General features: G+C 39.6%; 2 protein-coding genes across 5 annotated transcripts in view; one reads left to right on the top strand and one right to left on the bottom strand.

Annotated features, from left to right (window-relative positions):
• The window catches only part of TRPM1 (transient receptor potential cation channel subfamily M member 1), a 125,230-nt gene extending 119,452 nt beyond the window's left edge, over window positions 1–5,778 (bottom strand). For 3 of the 4 annotated variants that reach the window (XM_072933729.1, XM_072933726.1, XM_072933730.1), the window contains exon 1: window positions 86–221. The gene's annotated coding sequence lies outside the window, so the exon portion shown is untranslated. Of the gene's footprint in view, window positions 1–85; window positions 222–5,642 lie in introns of those variants that run through there. The other variant, XM_072933728.1, reaches the window with a different exon arrangement.
• KLF13 (KLF transcription factor 13) overlaps window positions 72–22,482 on the top strand; it is a 32,668-nt gene continuing 10,257 nt past the window's right edge. The window contains exon 1 of the mRNA XM_002194501.7: window positions 72–1,109. Coding sequence (XP_002194537.1) covers window positions 569–1,109 — 541 coding nt within the window. The 5' untranslated portion in view covers window positions 72–568. The remainder of the gene's footprint in view (window positions 1,110–22,482) is intronic.

Below are 22,482 nucleotides of genomic sequence, written 5' to 3'. Positions count from 1 at the left end.
GCGGAGGGTGCCGGCCGCGCGCGCCGCCAGCCAATCGCGCGCCTCCTCCCGTCGGCGGGCGCTGCCCCCCGCGCGCGCCGCCCACCTGCTGGCGCGAGCCGCGGCCCCGCGCTGACGTCACGGCCAGATGTTCCCCAGGCCACGCCCCGCGGGGTCCGGGCGGCTCCGGGCTGCGATAACGGGGAGCGCCGGGTCCGCTGTCACAGCGCCATGGGAGCGCTGCGAGACCGCCTCGCCAGCTCACTGCCTTCTTGAGAACACGGCATCAATCCATACTCCGAGCAACAAGCTGCCAGTGACAGGATCTATCTGCTGCTCTTTTTCTCTTCCATTGGACCGCCAACGCTTTTTCGATTTAGTGACAAGCTGGGTGCGATCGTCACGAACAAAGTGTGGGTTTGATGGCTGCGATATCAGCCTTGACTCCTACAAACCGATCCTAAGAAATAAGGGAGGGAAAAGTCTGCTTGTGTAATCTTTTTAAAAAGGGAAAGAGCGCTGTTGTGTTTGGTTTGTTTTTTCTCTTTTTGTCTTCGCCTGTTTGGATTTCTTTTTAAACTTATGAAAAATGGCAACAGCAGCATATGTGGATCATTTTGCAGCAGAGTGCCTTGTTTCTATGTCAAGTCGTGCTGTTATCCATAGTCCCAAAGGGGAGCCTGATCCCCAACCTGATGCAGCCATACTTCCTTCATCCAATGGAGAAGATAGACGGGAAGTCAGAGAAACCGGGAAAGACAATGGATCATCATTACTTGTGGTAGCTAGCATTTTAGCAGATCTGAACCAGCATGTCCCAAACTCACCTGCTCTAAGGACGGAAAAAACAGAGACGCTTGATATAACAGAACAAATACACATTTCTATTGCTCCTGAGGAGTTTGGGGAAGAAAGTCTGTCTTCAGCTGGTAAGAGCGGAGGAGAAAGAGCAGCCACACCTACTAGCCTGGCTGCAGTAACTGAGCCAAGCCCCAGACAAAAGAACAAACGCATAAGAAGCTGGACTGACCCTGGATCACCCCAGAAAAAGCACAAATGCCACTATGTGGGGTGTGAAAAAGTTTATGGCAAATCTTCCCATCTTAAAGCTCATCTAAGGACCCATACAGGTTAGTTACAATCCAGCCAGAGATTTATTTGTTACAGCTTGGTAATTAAAATGAAAAACAAAACCAAACAAACTTTTATTTGGCCACTGTTATGGTTTCACCTCTGGAACTCAAGCTCGGGAAAACCAAACAACAACAAAAAAAAACCCCTCTGGGAATAAACCCTTTCTGGGCATAGAATCAAAGCTAATGTTGCCCTTTTTTATTAATGTCATAGGGAACGGCATGCGGGTCATCTGTGTGGATTGTACCAAGCTGTAATTTTTAGCTGCTGGCCTTCTTGTTCTGTGTGTCTCCTACTACCCTTTCCAATACTTCTTACCTCCCCGTTTTTCCTACTCCGTGCTCCAGTCCCTCTCTTTATACAAGCTTATCACTTCCCATGCAAGTATTTATACTCTTGATATTATAAAATTAAATGTTCTAGAGGCACCTACATGGCTGTGTATCTGTTTCTTTCTTTAGCAGACACTTAGTGAAAGCTAGAGTAAGCAGAAGGTAGATGAGAGGCTGAACACGAGTCACAAGGAGACACCATGAGTGAGGAGAGAGGGGGATATGGGCAGTGTCTAAAACGCTTTTGGCAGCTGGGTAGAGCCAAATTCAAAAGAAAAAAAAAAACCAAAACATTTGAATGCAACCAGTAACTTGTACTCATCAGTGTTCAGTGCTTACTTCTTGGTGAAGGCTGAGCACTTTTTTGTTGCTACTGTAGTTAATGAGACACACCCACAGAAAATGTGGAAGTCTTGCAAGCCTTGAGAAAGTTGCATTGAAAGTATTAGGAGGGCCATCTTGAAACAGGCCCCATGACTTGCCACACCTCACGCCTCTGCCTGGTGCTGGGAAACAGGATGGCTTCCAGTCAGAAAGGGGACACCAAAAATTGAGATCAGTCTCTGCTGAAGGCACCAATCAGAGCACATGTGTCGAGGCACCACACTGACTAGAGCAGACTTGTGCAAGATGTTCCACTGAGTAATTTCAGATGGCAAATTAGTTTACTAAGATGTATGGTCAGTTCTCTTAAAAAGGGCAGTAAGAAAGAGATCCTCAGAATTAAACATGACATAACTCCTGAGCAGTTTTAGCTCTGAAGTGTCAGCCTAACCCCTGCTGGCCTTACTTTCAGTGTGCCTTCAGCTTTTCCTGTTGCCTTCCTGAGATAAAGTAAGAGCCAGTCTAATTTGACGGTATGCTTTGCTCTCTGTGGGAGAGAAGAAAGCCCCATCAAATTTGAGCATATGGATGGACAATTCCCTGTGGCACACAGCCAAAGGAACAGCGTGTTCCTGGCACCCCAGGCAGCCTGTCCTGCTTTGCTCTGTGTAACTGCTTTTTGCCGCCTTGGGAGTTTTACAGAAAAGGTGTTTCCACTTGGCTTGCAGAGAATTGTCTCCGTTAATTTTCAGTTCTTTTGCATTCTTATTGCTGGCATTTGCCATTGTCCTGAAAGCGAAGGATAAATTTAGCAACGTTTCTGGGTTTCCAAACCAACCAGAGACCAAGAAGGGGAACTCCAGCCCCTGATAAAGAGAGGAGGGCTTGGCATGCCCGCCCTGCGGGGAGAGGAGGGAGGGCAGGGCCGGCGGGGAGTGTCGCTCCAGGCTGCCGGCAGAGCGGAGTCATTCGGGGACGCTGGCTCGCCTCCGAGTTCTCTTTTCCCTTTTTTTTTTTTTTTTTTTTTTTTTAACTCTTCATTTCCTGTATTTTTTTTTCCAGGGCTGTAGGGCTCAATTAGTTATTGCTGTAGCTAATGGTACTAAGAGAGCACGTGCGTATGTTTGAGAGCTAAAGGAAAAGGAGGGAAGAGGCTGTTTTTGCCCAGGGAGTGGCAGGACCCTCAGGGACTACAGCTTCTTTGTTTTCTTTCGTCTCCAGTGTCTGTGTGGGAAGCTTTAAGCAAAGCTGCCAAGTTTCCCTCCTCACTGGCAACAGGTTTGTCTCTGTTTGGATTGAGTTTTAAACAGGCTTAAATGCCTCTTACTCTCTTTGCAGAATATTTTCTAAGGTGTTTGAATTTTTTTCTATCTTTAAAAGAAATTGTGACAGCCTTGAAAAAAGTTTGTAAGACAATAAGAATTAAGCTAACAGAAGAAATTATCAGGTCTGGTAAATGTTTGTTCTTACAAAACACGTAATGGTGTTTTACTGCTTTAGAGTGAGGGCTTTGGGTCTTCTTTCTAGTCATCCTGAACTAGTTAAGTAACACATCAGTCTGCCCAGCTGTCAGATAGATAAGGTGATGACTATCCACCTCACAGAGCACTGGTGAAAGTGCCCCAGGTACACATGGAAGCTGCTTTAAACAGCTATCCAAGTAAGTCCCAACCATGTTTGCTAAGAATGGTCAAAACTTCTGCTATGGAGCAGAACTTCTTCCATGTGCTGTAAGACTAGATGAGTTGGTATTTAGGGGTGACCTGAAGGCTGAGGACAGCAGGTTAGAAGATAACTGATAATCATGCAAGAGATACTTGAGCAGTTTATGATCTGCTTTAGAAACTTGCTTGTCCTTGTCTGCTACTTTGCTGAGAAAGTAAAGGCTTTGCTCTTCATGGTTCAGGGAGGGATAGACCAGATCCTTGAGCTTATATCAAAGAGATACAGAGCCTTCCAAGTACTATTGCATCAAATCTAGCCCACATTGATAGAGACTGAGAGCTGGTACTATTTTCTACCTGTTTGGTGCTCTGTGTGAAATCCTTCTGATAATTATAGCCAGATATCAGAACTTAAATACATGAAGTAAAAACCATAGTGCAGAGGATGCTAATTCTTTTATTTAAAGCAGAAGAACCAAGATGGAAATGCCAAGAGCATTTGCTTTTTGTTCTTTACTCAGTGTGCAGTGTTTTTTAGTACTCCTATTAGGACAAAATGTGGTGGAGCAATTCACAGTTTCTTGTGTGCCTTTTTGGTACATTACTGGTTAACCTGTTTCAGCCTTATGAATATTTCACCTTTATTACACTGAAAACCCTTGAACCAGGCAAGAAAACTTTTCACAAAAATCTCTGTTCTCTCCACCAGCTTTCAAACTTCCCATCCCCCTATGTTTCTTTCCATGTTTATGTTTTCCACTCTAGTCTCTCACTGAATGTCCTGGAGTTCGACATGATCATCAGCCACAAAGCCCTTGAAGTTTTAATGTTTACCAGAAGGTTATATTTAGTGTCAGTGGGTAGTTGTCAAGTCCAAATACTTTTCCACTGAGGCTCCTGTGGATCTCAGAAGCTCTGTTGGGGTCCACAGAGGCAGCAGCCTAATTTGTCCTAAGCTATACTGATCCCACTGATAAAAGAGGTGTCACTGATGCGCATATTTTGAAAATCCTCTCCACTGAGAAAATGTTTTAACACCTGCCAATTACCAGAAACATAGATAGTTAAATAAAAACCCATGGACTAGACCTGGCTGAGGTCGCTTTACTTGTCTCTAGGCACACAGTGACTCTTGAAAGTGAATATGTGTATGTGTGTAGCAGGTGGGCAGTGTTGGTGAAGACCCAAGGCTTTGCAGGAAAAGATTACAAGAGAAGAAACCCAATCTAGGGCCTTCTGTACCACTCAAGTGCAGTGCAAAGCAGGACTGCACACAGCTCTTGTCCACAGCAGGATGAAATGAGTGGTGCTGGTGCTTCAATCCTTCCTCCTGAGCTGCCAGTTTGGCTGCTCTGCATACCGGGACTTATGGGGAGCTGCACTCCCTCTGAACAGGATGCCAGAGGAAATTGAAAAGGCCTTTCCCCAACACATATTTCCCAAAGGCAAAAGGACAGACTAAATGAATTTGTCCCTCTGCATATTGGGCCTCTTGGGTTTGATTTCTTGTGTTAAAAGTTAGAAACAACTCATAGGCTCTGTATGCTTCCTTCAGTCTCATTAGCATACACCCAGATTATCCAAAAGCTGCAAGGTGCCTCTAGGCTGTTGTGTCAATTAAGTGCCTTCCACCTCCTTACTTTGCTGAGTGCATCAAAACATTTTCTATAGGGTTGTTTTTTTTTTCTGAGATGGGCCCAAATGGTGGCTTCTGGACAGATTCAAATATCAGCCTCACAATACAGTTATCTTTCCAGCCTAAGGTGTAAGCCTTCTTTCTCAATGTAAAGAACTTCTGCAGCCTGCTACTTTTTTTCTGAAAGCTGATAATCTTAACTCTTTTAATAAGCTTGTATTTTTTAAAACAATACAGATTTTTCAAAGCATTGTTTGTGTTTCCTCTGAAAGAGCTCTGCAACTCCTTTCTTACTTCCTCTAAGAAAATTTCAACATGTAAAAAAAGTCAGTAGAAAACATAGAACAACTTCCCTCAAAGTCCTGCCTAAGTCCTCACCCTACAATGCAATTCTCAAGACTAAAGTTCTTATTTAAAAGTACTGATTTTAAGCCTGGATCAAACAATCTGTGTTCATTGAAGAGAACAAAAAAATACATATGCTATAAGTTGTTTAATGTAAAAGTCTTTGAAATAAACACAGTGCATAAACTTTTTAAAGAGTAAGCAAATTTTAAAAAGTTTCAAAAGTACCTGATGTCAGGAAGAAAAGTACAGCTATTCCTACTCACTCCTTTTGCATGACTGCTTCAAGACTGAATAATAAGATTCAGTTAATTCACCTGCAAAAGAGTTAGGGTTAAATTAATTGCATGTAGAATCCGGCTGGATGACATCTGTATTTACCACACACTTGATTAATATTAGGTATTGTTGGAATCTGAGGTATTGATGATTCCGAGATTGTAAAAAGTCTCTGTCTTTCTGCCCCGTTGCCAAAGAAGAAGTCATAATTCGTCTTTGCTGGTTTTCAAGGTTGTTTATTCTTGTTTATCTCTAACATGTTCTGCTGCCCTGCCGCAGGTCTGTCCTGCAGGGCAGCGTGTGGGGCTCTGCCCTCAGTGGGATGTTACAGACATTATATACCAGAAACTACCTGTGCTATATTTACAATAATGTGCCAATATCTATCACCTACATTGAACAGTGTGTCCCCAGCCTAAACCAATAGAAAAATACCAACACTACAGTGAAACATGGCATGAAGAAGGAGAAAAAGGACAAGACACACCCAATTTCCTCCATCTTGTCCCCTTTGAACCCCTAATCTAGAATCCTAAAATTTTACTTTTGCACCCCTGCCACACTTAATTATTACTTACATCAAACACTCAGAGCTTGTAAACACTCAGAGCTTGTAATTCATCCTGTAAGATTGAAAACTCTTCTCCATGGACAGAGATCAGAGACAGTGTCTCTCGGGGCTCTGTATGGGGGGGTTCCTGATCCCCTGCCAGGGTCCCAGGCCTTCCAGGGCAGCCAGAGGGAAGTCCTGGATTCCCACAAGGTGTTAGGGGGAATTACCTGTCCTGATGGTTATACAAGTTTCTCTGTGAAAGGCTTCCCTTTATTTCCTTTCCCCTGTCTTTCTCTCCAGGTTTTGTAGAGATATTAATCATGCAGAAGATACAGAAATGACGTTTCTGGTAACAACAGAATTTAGATACTGTAGCTAAAAAGCGTTTAAAGTAAAACTGTACCTATTATTGTTTCAACTGTGTGTCTAATGAAAAATCAGAAACATCACAGACTTCTCTTTCCACAAACCATTTTCCTTTTAGCATGGAAGTGGAACTTAGGTCCAGTGTAATGAAACCTATCACTATTGGAAGTTGTGAAGGTGGATGACTCTCCAATTGTTTTCTCATCCCAGACACTGGTAGTAACACTTTCCTTCTCAGTGGCAAGACCTAGGTCTTACAAATAGTTGGGAATAAAGTGGCAAGCAAGGTTTTTAATGAATGGACAGTTGTAATTGATTGCTCTGTTTGTATTAGGAATTAATCATAGCCCTATGGACAAGAGTGTTCCGAATGATCTGCAGAAGATTTTTCTGCAGTAGCATTTCTCTGCAAGACACTGGAAAGTGTATGTGACAGAAGTTTAGCATAAACAAACCTTTTGCTAAACTGGAATTACGTATGAAACAAACTCACAATTGGATTCCATCTGAAAAGAAGGCACCTTTAACCATTTAAAACAACTGTTCCATTGTGTTATTGTCTGGCTGAACATGCTTATGGTACATCCAAGACCAGAAACCTGGAACTTGTTTATATTGGACATGTGGTTTCTAGTTTTTTAAGTTAAGCATGTTCCAACTTCCCCCCACCCCCTTCCAATCTTGGATCAGCTGTCTGGAAGTTGGTGCTGACAGAGCCAAAAAAATACTCTGCTGTTCAAATGCAGGACAACTTTTGAAGGGTCCTTTCTGTAGAATTTCTATAGGTATATTTTTTTTCCCTTTGTTACTCACTTGGCTTTTATGAGGTAGATTTGCATGGGCAGTGAGATCATTATCTTGCTGTGTTCAGTTTAACAATAGCTAGACAATGTGGGTTATTTAAGTGCAGGCACTGAAGTCAGACACACATATCCTGTATTTTTCAGGTCTTGCAGATTCAGCAGATCTTACAGGGCCTCCACTTAATAGAAAAGAAAAATTTTTAAAGTTCAGAGTGCCACCGTTGTGGTTACTTGTAGAAAAACGACCTCAGAAGCTTTTTTGCAGCCTAAACATAAAAAGCATTTACTAACCATGAACTTGGCACAAGTCAAATGGTATTAAAGTAAGCATATCCTGAAATGACCTCTAGTGCATGGAAAAGATTTGCTGTAATCACTTACAGTCCTTTTGTAGTGCTCTCAGGAAATATAGGCAAAATACTGATGACTGGGTATCTGCTGATGTTGCAGTCAATGGACCAATAAGCTGTCTTAGATTTATTGCACGCTCTATTTCTACCAGACCACTCTCTATTATTTGGTTATAAGTTATATGAGTTTTTGGAATAGAGGACCTTGAAAAAGTCATATGAAAGAATGGTGTTGCTGCTGCATGCATCTTTCCATCTGACTCAGTCCTGTAGCCAGCTGGAATATTCCTTGACAATAAATACCCAAGCAGAATGGGCATGCTAGTTATGTCCTTACTACCTTCAACAGTAGCTTTCAAAGCTGGTAAAGGAGAGCAGCATAAATGCTAACTCTCCCAGAGTAAGATCAGGTGAGGTACAGCAGCCAGAAGCAATGTATTGAGCTTTTGAAAGTAGACAGCTGTCAGTATTTCCACTATGGGAACTTAAAATGGAACCAGCTGAGAAGGATTAGTACGTTTTCAGATGTTTCCTGCAAATTTTTGGTGAAATTATGAGCTGTTTGTTAATAGATCGGGGAAATATTTATTTTGTGTTTTCAGGGTAAATAAATTAAATTACATGGGTACAAATTTACATACTAGACTGGGACTTTAGAGACTATTTTACATTCTTGCAAATCTCACAGTTGAATAGAGTGCTTTCCTACATTCTTAATCTAGTAATTTAGGCCTTACTCTGCTATAACAAATAGAACAGAGATGCTGCTAAAACCTCACAGGACCATGGACTAATTTTTGTTATTTGTATGTAGGGGCTTACTACATTTTAATTTGCAATCTCTTTAAAATGCCAGCAGAAGGACTGCAGACAAGCATTAATACATGAGGGCCATGGCAGTTTTTGATTATTCTGGTGATTGATATATTTTCCAAGCCCTATATAAATTGTATGCAGCTTTCTTATGCTTTCAGAGCACTGAAAGCCCCTCAAAGGCAATGGAAACTTCTATTTGCTGTATATATGTCTATACAAGCAGTGCCAATAGAATGTTTAGCCTGTATAATAAATCCAGGATGTATTTGTAAATATGTCTTCTGAATTCTCCTAACATGACCAAAACAAAACAGAATTTCTTAGATAGCCCAAAGGATTACTTTCAGACTGGATTCTCATTGATACATATTTCCCCTTATGCAAAGATGTACCATATTTACACATTCTATTTCCCCCAGCTTTCATCATTGAAAACTACTGAATCCTTCTCAGTAGCATTTAAGAATTTCTCAGACTGGTAACATTCGGAACCAAATTCTAGCTTAAATAGAAGTGTATGAGCAAATATATGAGCAACCAGAAATGCTTTGGAATTTATAGGTACCCCTACATAGTGTTGCTAGCATAAACAGACCTATAAGAAATGTATCAAAAAGCTAAGTTTTTTCTTTTTCAAATGGCAGAGAAGATGTAGAATTTGATCATGGGACAAAGTAATTCTAATTACTGATTACTAATTTGGTAGATGCTAGGTGTGAATTTAATATAATCAATTTTACTTCAAGCTGTATGATATGAGGTAAGACTCTCTAGCTAATCACCTATCCTTTGTCTTAAAAAAAACAGCTGTCAGTGTCCCTAATAAGGAAACACATGAGGGTTTTTAAGCACAGAATCTTGTATTTGATTGGGAAAGAAACCTCTTCCTAACTGACCACCTGCAAATATACTATGCATATATATAGCATTGCATTAATAATACACATAAAAGTGGGTTTGCACAGCTAAATATAACTTTTAGTGAACCCTAACTCTGATTCTGCTGCTCCTCTGTGTGCTGCTGAAACTTTGAAAGGGGAATAGGGCTGTTGCAACTTGATTAATTCAGCACTGCTCATTGATGAACCTGGAGAGAGAATTCTCCCTCTGCCCAAAACTTCCAGCTCTTACCTGTGCTGCAGAATCCCTTGCACTGTTGCTGAGGTAAGTGTTCAAATGACTGCCAGTTTGTGGGGGATCTGAAACAGTAACTTTAAGAGGAGTGTAGCCAAAAGTTGTGGGAGCAATGTTACTCATCATTCATTCTAGTACTCCACAGCTTTCTTAACATCTTATCTGCAAAGGGTTCAGATATCGCATGAGATTGAGGTAATTACCATGCTGAAAGATTTGCACCATTTTCCCACATTTTCCTTCAGACTGAGTGAGTTTTGTTGTGTTGGCATCTCCTTTCAGTCTGCAGGATAATATCATTAAGAGCACCACCTCACTGACCTAATCAGATATGATTTAAGCCAACATCTGTTGGAGCTTGGAGTGCAAATTTAGCAGTCTAACTTCTGGGGAACCATTTTAATTAATAAGTGTCATTGGTCGCTTTCAGAGGATGAAGTGGTCAGGCAGATTACAATGTTATCTTTGCTGTGCTCACTGGTGTAAGCAAATATTGTACAACAGCTGGCACAAATGTTTTACCATGAACCTTGTCCCAGACTTATGTAACTGGGACGTGCAGATGAAATGTGTTTAGGAACATGACTGTCAGATACCTTAAAGTGATAATTTACAAAGCTCTAACTATATACTGCAGAGACAGAAGTGTAATGAGAAACAGCTTTTAAACACTGCTTGTCAAAGTACAGATGTTCAGCACCAGTATCTTCTAAGAAAAGTTTCAGTCAGTCCCCAAAGGGCTGTTCTTAAAAAAAAAAAAAAAAAAGACAACAAAAAGAACAGAACATTTTGTGATTCTGCTTCTTACCCTACTGCAGTATTTGGAATTGGCTGACGTTTCCAGTAAGCAGTGTGGACTAAGCAAATACAGCTTTCCTCTCCAAGGATAAACTCTCACCCAACTCATACCAAAAGGGCGGCCATGGTGAAGGGCTGCACATTTTAGAGACTTTTTGCTAACACTGCCTACTGGTGAAAAGTCATATAGAACTCGTTTGTTTTCCCTGCATTTCTGAGTGTGATTTTTCTGAGCAGTATTGCCTCTGGAGAAAACAATATCACTGACCTTATCAAAACAAAATCACCTCTGTGATAATATGCTGTTTTAAACCTGTCTTTTGCTTGATACTTCCTTTTCTCTCCCCTAAAATTTCAAGTGAGATTGTTTTATAGGCTGCTGTTAATTCCTTGAAGTTTTAGGACTCTGTAACATGAAAAAATCCTAGCTCACCTTTTCACCATGTTTGATAGATTCATAAGGATTTGAGTACTTCCCTTCTATCAGTCTAACACCAAACCTCTCAGTGAAAAAAAGAATCCTGACTGGTGTTCTTACAGATTGTTTACAGGAACACAATTTAATTTCTACATGCACTAGACTACTCCCCCTTGATTGTACAAATTATTAGATTAATTTTTGCCTTTAAGGCAAAAATTACTAAAATTTATTTTTTGTCACCAAAAAATATAGTAAGTTACAAAAACATTCTGAGAGAATGTTATCTGGTTGGTGCTTTGCTTTTGTAATGAGTTCTTGAAAAAGCAGCTATACTTTCTGAGGTTATGTCATCAGTTTGTGCTCCTAAGGTTAGCATTTGCAGGTGAATTACAGACTAATTAGTTTAGAAAAATATTCCATACCTCTGCTGAACTTCTGTCCAAATGTTTGCTTAAAGCTTCTTTCCAAGAGCCAACTCTGGTTCTGTGTGTAGAGTATCCTTGGAAAAAATATACATATACACTTCACTTGGATATGATCACTGTTGTTTGCAAGAGACTGCAGCTCATTCAGTATAAGCTACGTCTTCCTGGTGTTGGCATGCAAATTGCTTTCTTAGATGTTTAGACAAATTTCTTACAGAAAGACAAGGAGCTGATGTGATTGGTGTGCTTGATAGTTTTTCTTCTTTGAATGCTGTGGAGGAACTGAGTTCCAGTCTCATTTGCAAAGAGATCCAAATTATCACATAATTGTTTCCTCAATCAAATAGTTCTAAGGAGGCTGTACCATTCTCATCTGTGCCATGTAAGGTCTGTGGTATTCCTTTTATGAAGAAGTGACTGTGCTGGTACTTTTTAAATTTAAGTACATATGTTGTGGTTTCACAGACTAACACAGTAAGAACAACAGTAACTTTCACTGTACAGCTGTTTCTCACTTGGAAATCAGACTACCGTTTGATTTTTTAATATCTATTTTTTTAAATATAAAAAGAGTCCTAAGTTCCTAGGTCAGTCTTGTACTCTTCTGATTATAAAACACAGCTCAATGAGCATGCAGACAGCATGGTTTACACAATTTATAGTGCTGAGGTATTTCTGTTCTGAAAAAAATGAAAAAACACATACCTGGTTTTATGCAGTGTAATGATGAATCATTTTTTCTAATACTTTTTTCTCTTATTTGTCCATTATTCACAAAGTCTAAAATTGAGCTCTAAAAACTAATTTCAAAAAGAAAGTAGAAAGAAATTCCAACCAGTTGGCTGAAAATCAAGTTCAAAGTACTTTGTGTATCACATCTTTTGGGAAGAATAATAAGCTGTCCCATTTGGCACTGTCAAGCTGCAACAGCAATAATTGTATCATATCAATCCCTCAAAGCTAAGTCAGGATACAGCACCACAACTCATGAAGCTGCAATTCCTGTTTGGGTTTATTCACAGTCTGTCTGTTGTAACAGAACCTCCCGATTACTCAAGTTTATGAACCTTGCAGTTCTGCATATTGCAATTCCTGAATCTCAGCCCGAGAGCCATGGTTGCCAGAGCTGTGCTCAGCAGGAGCTAGGAATATGGACAGGAAATAAGGTTCAAATAATTTGTGGTCCTCAGATTTAAGACTGGATTAAGCAAGAGTCCGAATGGAAGGAAGAACAGCAGGGAACTTCTAAGATCTTTTTCAAAGTAAAAATTATATCCTGTGCATAGGATTTTGGAACTAACCTGCAGAGTTATATGACACTGATACCTTCTAGAATTTCATAGTAATGGTGCAATTCCTATTATATTTCACAGAAGTTCCCTGTCCCAGGAATCTTCTCCTGAAAAAATTTGGCCACAATAAGATCCTCTGTTTTAGAGTACTTCATTAGCCCCTGTGCATCAGGCACGTTAAGTGTGGTCAACTAATTTCCTGCAAACACAGGAAACAGGTGCTCCACCTCAAAAATCCAGAAAGGCCAGTGGATTTCCTCTCCTCACCCAAAAGAGTAGGTCTGTTAGAGAGTAGATCTGCACACTTAATCAAACAAGTATAGAAGAGCAGCAATAAATGTGCTTGAGGCACTAGGAATTTATGTTTTGGGAAGTAATAGGGGCCTTTCTAGTACAACTTGTCTACATTTACAGCTACTGAATTTTTACCTGACATGTATGGACCCATAGAATTAAGGCTCTCTGCTAAAGAATCATTGATCTCTCACAAGGTGAAATGGTTTACATGTGAACAAGGTTTTTAAATACTTACAGAGAAAATGGTGGTTGCTGGACAGCCCTTGTGGTATGATTCACATGTATAAACCATATTCTGCAGTGACATGTAACTGGGTTTAACAGTTTTAACACTTCACAGAGTGCTCTGTAAAGGCAAGCAATGAAGACATGGTGCAGCAGGCAAGGGAAGACAGAGCTGCTAAAGGGGCCATGATGTATGTGTGTATCTTTTAGTCAATTTTAAAATAGTATAGATGTTTCAGTACTACTTTGAGGTAGAAAAGTAGTAAAAGAACTATTTTCTCATGAAAAAGGGAATCCAGTTGATTTCTCACTGTGAGTCCATGGTAAAATAGTTTTTTGAAAACACCTCTCTATTTTTGAGAGGTGTGTTATACATCTCAAGATGCTCTTGACAAAGCTCTCTTTGAAGCATGTCCATGTTCTACGTAAGACATCAGCTTTTCAGTTATGTCTCACATCCAGAGTCATACTCAGATAATTGACTTGTGACTCGGATCCTCCACAATCCAGCAAATGCTCCATTCATTGAATTCCAGCCCTGGCCATGGCCTCTCTCCTACGCCGTGACCTCACACGTCAGGCACAGCTGGTGGGGCCGACTCCCTCAGACCCTGCACTCGCTGGCCTCAAAACCAACATCGAACGGGCAGGAGGGCAGGGTGGCCGCAGCAGCTGAGCTGCACTTAGGCTGTGTCACACCCTGGGTGTTAATGAGAGAAGTGTTGAAAACCTTCTCTTATTTTCTGATTTGATACGAGAATGAGGCCTGCATGGATGTGTGCTTAAAACATTTGTAGAGACACATAGAAAACACTTTAAAAAGCTGAAACTGGAAAGGAGCAGGTAACGTGTTATTTTTTCCTTTTCATACAGCTGTGGTTGAAGGGGCTACAAGGAGATACAAAATAAACAGGGAAAGTATTTACAAAATAGAACATGTAAATGAGACTTGCAGGAATTGAATGTTGAATTGCAAATTGTCTTGTCTAAAAAGTCTACCTGTTTTAAAAGTGGGCAGTTTAGAACATTACAACTGTTACAATAGAATCTAATTCCTCTATTGCCCTGAAGCTTTATTTGAACAGAGATGGTGGTTTAACAATCTGGGCGGAAGATTTTGGTGTGCTTGCAATAGTTTTATGCATGCCTTGAATGGTAGCTGCCTTGTGTCAAGCAACAGATTTAGTGTTTGATTATCAGCCCGTAAAACTACTTTCCAGAGCTGCGTGTTCCCCGAAGCTGGATGCTCAATATGGCCATTGGCAGATACTGCTCATAAACTACTTCAACGCCACCTTGATCTCTGGCAAACAATCCACCCAGAAAGAGAATAAAATAACAGGAAATCCCACTCCCTCTCTCTTCCATGCAGTTGCAATAAACTCAGCATCCGATTTTTAACTTAGCTTTACAGCTTTAGCTGGGTTTATAAATGCTGAAGCCCCACGTTTCAGGCATGCTGTGTTACTGTGATGTTGTTGATTGAACAGTTCAAGAGTTCACAAGGAGACATTTCACAATTACAGCCAAAGACAACTTCACTAACTTCTGTTTGCTTGGCTTCTAGCAAAATGAAATCTCATCCTGTCCCCAAATCCTGGGAGCTGCTGTGCACATGAAATGTCATAACTTACCCACAAGGTCTGTTCATGCCAAAGTATGTGCACTTCAGTTGGAGGCAAATGACATTCAACGTCTTCCAGAATGCAGATAAATAAAGTCCAGGTCTCAGATTAGATGAATAATCCTTTAGTCTGTTATTTTGCATAGCAGGACAGCTTTTCGTTAATTTGATAAGCTTTGCTTTTACAAGCATTATCCTGTTTTTAGTAGAATAGAATAATAAAAAAGTCATTGATATGTCAACAGAGAAAAGACTGATTCATGAGGTCATATGATTCTTTCTTTGCAGCTATTCATGCAACTGCTGGGCAGAGCTCATGGAGCCAAAATTTCCCAATTTCATAATGAATTCACCCACAGTTCACACCAGATTAATATAATTGATCATTACCTATTTAATTGCTCTCTCACTTAAAACATTTCCATTGTCTAACCAGTGATCATGAACATTACCATGCAACTTTTTTTGAAAGCCACCACAACTAAAAATTTGTGAGGTAGACTTTCATTGAAAGCAGTCTGAACCACTGCAGAGGTCGTTCCTGTGGTCATTGTACAGACAGGGATGGTTTATGAAGTTTCGGTTTGATTTCAAACATTCTTGCAATACCAGCATCTTCAGGTTCAAGTTTTTATCCATGGAGATATGTTTGCAAAATAATCTTGTGAAAAAAGTTATGACATTAACTGTGACACTGTGTGCCATTTTTGGTTCCTGCCATTTGACCTATGAGTACCTATTGGTTAATTCTGCTCCATCTATAATTTTTCTATGCAATGACCACACCACTGAGAATGAATGGCTTGAGAGCCTGTGAGCTCTGTTGGCACATAATCCTGGGCTTCACAAAGAGAAATTCCCAGATTGGAAGGAGAGATGCAAGTGTCCTATAGTGTAAATATAGTATTTTTGTCCAGTGTAAAGTGTGGCCTGAAGAAGGATGGGATGCCAAGGAGTGTCATACTCCAGAGCTTCTGTAAAGCTGCTAACAGTTGGATGTCTGATCTGGAGCTGTTCTGGGTTTGCACAGTGGGCTGGGTAACAGACAGCAATTCTGAGGTAGCACGGGAAGGATACAGACAGGAGTCTATAATGGAAACCTTGTGCTTCTGTTGGTACCTTAACTGCACCTTCCCTGTAGATACATTTGGATTTGTTGTTTCCACTATCAGAAAGACATTTTTCCCTCCTGGAGAAGAAAGAATCGAGTCTGGGGAGTTTGTTTTCTTGGCTTCAGTTGCCGTCTGCATAACATTGCCATTAATCACCTTGTTTGCTCTAACATAGGGTGAGTGGTGCAGCTGAAAAGCTTGTAGCAGACAACAAATCAGCATTGCTAGTGTGCTGCAACAGGAGTAACACGAGACCTCAGGTGACTGAACAAGGCCTCAGTCCAGCATATGTATTCATCAAGGGCTACATTATTACTTTTCACTTTTAACTGGACTCGATCAATAAAAACAGTGCTTAATTATTACATGCATTTGGAGAGCCCTCCTATAGTCACTTGTCACTTTAAAAGGTTTGAATTGGCTCATCAACAAGACAGAAAAAGAACAAAATCCCACATACCTTCATCAATGTTAGTCTGTTTTAAGAGGCCAGACTTTTCTGACCTATGCTGAAGCCACAATCTTTGTATGAAAGGAATGAAGAAAGTCCCTTAAACAACAAATTTTTGGCTCAAGGCAAGGACTCTAGGCTGAAATTCCTTTGCTGGGGTGATGCAATAGGTCAGATTTGCTGATTAGCACATAGATTTTTTGGATTTTCAGTATTCTTTTCAAGTATATTTATTTAAAAGTTTAATTGACCAATGGAAAAGGAAAAAAAAATTCACCATCATTTAGTTTTTTATCATTCAGTAATACCTATGTGTTTTGAGGCTCTTTTACAGATTTTTTTTTTATTTTTTAATCACAATAGATGTTTAAATAATCACCCTTCTTTATTACATTCATAGAGCTGAGTAGAAAAGAAATAGAAAAATACAGTAATTAAAGGGCTACTATACTAAACTTCAGAGTTCACTTCTTTGCTGAGTGTCATACTTCAGTGTGGTTTGCAAATGACACAAAGCTAAGATCCATCTTCCTCTCCCCAGAATTCATCACTTCATCTTTTCAGCATAACACAATTTAATTATTTGGCATTTAAATGCAAAGTCAAAGGGTCAGCTATTGATCTCCGTTCTTGGAACATACCACAGGAGAGAGAAAATCAAGTGGAAGTTGCTGCTCTTTTAAATTAGTGGATTTCTGCTGTTTTACTGAGCACTGGTCTAGGATTTAATACCTCGGCGATAAGGAGACCCAATAAGAGTTTTAGGCTTGGGAACAGAAATTATATGCAGCGATTGCTGGTACTTCACTTTGATAGAAAGCCCAGCATTTAGTTCGCATTATTTTAGAACATAAACTCTCTGTCACTGAGGCTGTTGCCTTTCATTTTTTAAGTTAGGCTTGTCATTGGTATTCAGTATAAGAGCTTTATTTACCCATATATTCCAGCAAGAAGGTAAAAAAATCCTGCTTTTATAATTGGATGTGGCCAAAGTCCATGTAAACAAAGGCATTGCACTTAATGGAAGCACAATCAATAGGAGTTATTCCTGTGGGGCAGGCAGGGTGCATTCCAGTCTGCACTTACCTAGATATGGAAGTTGTCCCTGCTAGTTGGGTAAGTTTCCAGCCTCATGGGTGTCCTAATGGCTCAGATGTCTAAGGTTTTGTAGATGAGAGGTCTCTGTTTTGGTCATGTGTCCAAACCTTTGAGAAAGAATGAAACAGTGAACTTTATACTTCAGAGTTAAAACAGAATCCACAAAGAGCATTAGTTAACAATGATAAATCCATATAGGACTGTAAGGAGATTAATACCTTATTTTTGAAATTGCATGCACTGTAAACACCATCTCATACAATTGTGTAAATTACCATTTTTCTGGGTGATGGATTCTCCTCTGTCGGAGATGGCTAGAGTTTTGATTGCTCACAGCATTACAGACTAACAGGTATTTCTCTACTGGTAGTGCATTTTAAGTCTTCATGCTATCAGTACAGTCACATAGCAAAACTACAGCAAATATGACTGAAAAGGGTCAAGAGAGATAATATTTATGTAGACTTTGACAAGGCCTCCTGGAAGATACAGTAGTAATGCAGTTGCTGCCACAAAGTTCTTTCTAGCCATGAAATGAAAACTACCTGCCCTGTAGATGTGGGGACCATCCTTCATACTCATACTTCTGTGAAGAGAAGGCACATGTGTGCATCTCCTCCTTACCTAACATGTCTAACCAGAACACCCACAGTATCAATGAGTAAGTTTATATCTGAGAGGACCTGCACTTACTACATTTGTATATGATCAACCCTAAGTGCCCCAGAAACACCTTGTTACGGATTTGGAGCTGTTTTGCTAAATCTCAGTGCTTTAGATACCAACAAGAAAGAACATTGATTCTTTCCTTCTTTGTTGTGGCTCCTAGCAGTTTTCTGATGGGAAGCTGGGGAGGGGAGCAAAACCAAACATGCCCTCATCAACTTTTACTAAATGGACTCCCATCATTTTGCTAGTAATTGCAGATGATTTGTGACCCTTGCTTAAAAGAGTGATGAGGAATCTCTAAGCCATAGGGATGTTTTAGACATTACATGTCTCTGTTCCCTCACACCCCCTTTCTCAGCCTTCACTTTTAGAGTTGCTTTTCTGCTGGCTTTTCTATTCCACTGGATTCTTCTGATGCATCAAATCAGGTCATCAGATGCACCCATTCATACCTAAGTGATGAGTGGATGACCAGGTTAATTCATTATTCAGAAAGTTATGGAAGTGCTGTTGGTTCAATGCATTATTCAGCTAATTCAGCTTCATTGCGGAAATAGCTTTTAAGACTCCAGTTACTTCTAGAGAGGATGATTTCAAAATTTGTGTCCGTATACCTAGGCCCCATAATAAAAGGAAGGAATCTTGAATTCTAAACTCACCTTAGTGATTTTGTCTCTGGTTATGTTTGAAGAGAAAAGCTCTTTAACATATTTAACACAGCCCCACCCACCCCACGTGTTTTGAAGTAGTCTGTATAATTGACACGGAGCTTCATAAAGCCCTAGCCTAGTGCAGCTGATTTTTTGTAGTTTCAAAAGAGAAAGGAACACACAAGACAGGGAGGGGTTGTATAAGGAGGAGATAGAGCATGAACTTTTCTGAAACCAGAAGTGACAAACTGCACAGGAGAAAGCCAAATATTGGCATTATGTGTTTTAGTATAAAGATGCAGTAAAAAAAGTAGCATCTCATTGCTCAGGCCTACAGATGTGAATTTCAAACTGGAAATCCTGAAGAGATTTTAATGGCTTTTTTATGATCTTCAGTTGATGGGAAAGAATTTAATTTCTCAATTGCTCAGCAGGATTACCTGTGTTTTGGAGTACTCTCTAGCAGAGAGGAACAACAGTGTGAACATAGCTAGAGAGAAGAAAACCAAACAAAATCCACTACATATCTATGGAATTATACTGTATCCATGCAGAGAAGATCATAAAAATACATGCTTGGAAAATATGCTTGGTCTTTCAAGCATGAGCTTTGGGTTGGTTGTTTCTTTGTCATGACAGTGCGTGGCACATCAGTGCATCTTTGTGCTCTTTGAAGGGAGAACTCAAAACAGACAGTGTGTTTTGAAGGCTGCATCACTTTACCACCAGTTTGCAAAATGACTCCAAAGGACAAAAGTAGAAGGAAGTGAAAGCAGCTCAGCTAACTCCGGAAAATGTTTCTTGTACTTGACATGCTGTAGGGAATCACCCAAGGCTTTCTGGGTCATACTGCAATGCCACAGGGCATATTCTCAGTCACATTTTCAGCACAGATCTAAAATCTACTCCAAGATTTCTCTGTGAACTGGAGGATAAACTTTCATGGTCATTACCCTTGGCTGTCTTTGAATTCCCTTGTGCTTATAAACACGGGGAGTTTAGTGGAAGTAGAAAGCACAAATGAAATTGTTCCCTTTGAAGATCAAATCTCCAGTTAGTCACTTAATGAAAATGTCTTTATGGATAGAAAGCTGCCAAGAAATGTTAATGAAGGATATTAGAAATTTTGTATTTCTTTAGTAGCAAGAACTACAGGAACTACTGTTTTTGGTGAACAGTTTTTCACTGACAAGTAGTCAGAAAATTGTTTAAACTGACTTTTTTTTGTTTCAGAAAAGTTGTGTGTGTGTTTTATTAATTAATTTCAGATTAAAATCCTCACTGTCTTGAAAACTGTCCCCAGAGCTAAAGGAATTTAAATAGATTTAAATACAAAATCCATACTAGAAGAAGTAAAACAGTTTGGTCAACTAAAAATAAAATTACTATGGGTTTCTTTGCAAAATTCTGCAATTCAATGGGTTTTTTTAATTTTTCAAATGAGCAGGAAAAATGTTACCCGCATAATTCTAGCCTTTATTTCCCTTTTCTATTCAAAACCTTAGCAAAAGATCTAGCAATATTTCTTTTTATTAGATTTGTAGCCATTTCATTTTAAAGCAAATTTGCTGTAAGATTTATTTTCCAGATCCTGAAATATAACTTCTAACTACTTGCACTTTGTGTGCAATGGTCTGGAACTAGGTTTCAGCTGGGAGTGGAACACAGAACTTAATTTAGTGTACACACAGTAGTGTGCAGCAGAGATGAAGCAAGAACCAAACAGAAGTCAATCGGGAGTTAAAATGGCAGGCAGAAAATGACTTGGTAAAGCTAGCAGCTTCAAATATCAGATTCTTAATTCACTGTGCAAAAATACAGGATAAAAAACATGGATATTTTAAATATGCTGAGCTATAGATACTTGGAGCAGTTTAGCTTGGGCACCCCTGTTTGAAAAGAGATTCAGTAAATATGATGGAATGCATATTTTAGACAACAGAAAGATTACGTGATGGAGGATCCTGGGGAAAAAAATAAAGATGGAATAGGTTTGAATGATTCTGCTTTGACAGAGAGAAACAAATGTGGCTGATAAAAATACAGTTAAGTAGTTTAAATTATTATAAACGGTGTTTTAAAGACATTATTGAGCAAGTTTGAAATAAAAGCTGAGATACAACTGATAGAATGCAATCTGCTTTAAAAAAAAAAAAAGTTTCTGTTTGGGTGAAAGTGAGTGTTAATTTTTTTAAGAGGACCAGATATCTGGATGGAACACACCAAATGAGCTATTTTGGTTCTCAGACAGACCTGTCTATGGTTAAGCCTAGAGTAGGAATTTTTCACTGCTTACATTTCTCTGGCATTGTAGCTGTTATCATTATAGTATCTGACTGCGTGTGCTCGTCATTTGCTATTTGAGTTGTTCTAGTTACTGTGGCTGTAACAGATAAATCACAGGGTGTAATTTGTGCTCTCAGATGGAGTAATACAAACACTTGCACAGCAAATGGTAACACACACAGACTTCAAATATAAACTTGCCACTTGGAAATTTGCCTTTCAAGAAACATTCATATCTAAATAACTCAACAAAAATGTCGAAGTACAGAAAATAAACCAAGGATTTCAATGGATGTTATGGTAGCTGCTGCACTCCTACTCATTGTAGTTTCCTGTGCACCCAGAAAACATAAGAGCCAATAATTTATAAATTTATTGACTGTATTTGTTAAGGTCAAAATAAAGACGTGCACACTTTAAAGTGAATGAACTTTGTAGATGCCTGGGTTTGTGCCTGCTGGAATTCTGAGAACTCCAGTTCCTAAAAAAAGGTCACATGACAGATAATGGAATTAGCAGGACTTTGCATGCTTCTGTCTGCAGGTCCTAATGCAACTTGGCTGCTGTAGCTGTGTGTCCTAGGGGCATGGGGACAGTTATGTGCCAGTGTCCAGTGACATGGAAACTCTAACTGGAGCTTTTCTTGGATCTGGCCATTCGTATCACACTCCCACACTGGGTTTCTGGTGTCTAGTGACAGTCTAATTCACCCTATAACTTTTCACTGAGAACATTACTAAAATATCCTCATTTCCCTGGAACTAGTGAAGCTTAATGTTGCTGAATTTGCTACCTCTGTTAGATGTGTGTAAAGGTGACCGAGATACTCAAAAGCTGTTGGGCAGACACAAAAAGCAGATGTAAAAAAACCCGATTGCATTTGGCTTATTTGGTTACAAAATATCACCCCTAAAATTATTAATTGAAAACTAAGAGGTTTCACCATATAGGAATTTGAGATTCTGAGGCTTTGGAAATTTTTGATCCCCTTTTAAATACTTGCCATTCACCTAACATCAAAGCCTTATTCTCTCTTGCACTGAGATTATGGCTTTGTTATTTGACCATGCGAAAGGACTTTTTTATAAACAAGAGAATATAAAAAATTAAAACAGACATAAATACATACCAGTACTACTGAAGGATGACCTTTTCCTTGTCTTTTGGGGTATTTTTTTTTCCAAGTCTCAAGGAACATAGTCTGCTTGGCTGAATGTTTTTCCCAAGATAGCATTTCCTCTACTGGAGGAAGACCTCTTCAGTCACATCTCTATTCAACTGTCTGCCCCTCATCCTCTCCACCCAGCCTGCTGATCTGTCTTTCCAAATATACTCTTAATTATGTACATGAAAATGTAGAAATATAAGAATAGCATCCAGCAGCATGTTCAGGCTTCTAGGCTGCTTTTATAACAACAT

Source organism: Taeniopygia guttata, chromosome 10, assembly GCF_048771995.1.
Source record: "Taeniopygia guttata chromosome 10, bTaeGut7.mat, whole genome shotgun sequence".
NCBI classification, from domain to species: Eukaryota; Metazoa; Chordata; class Aves; order Passeriformes; family Estrildidae; genus Taeniopygia; species Taeniopygia guttata.
The sequence above is the reverse complement of the archived record's forward strand: the minus strand, read 5'-3'. Positions and strand labels throughout refer to the sequence as shown.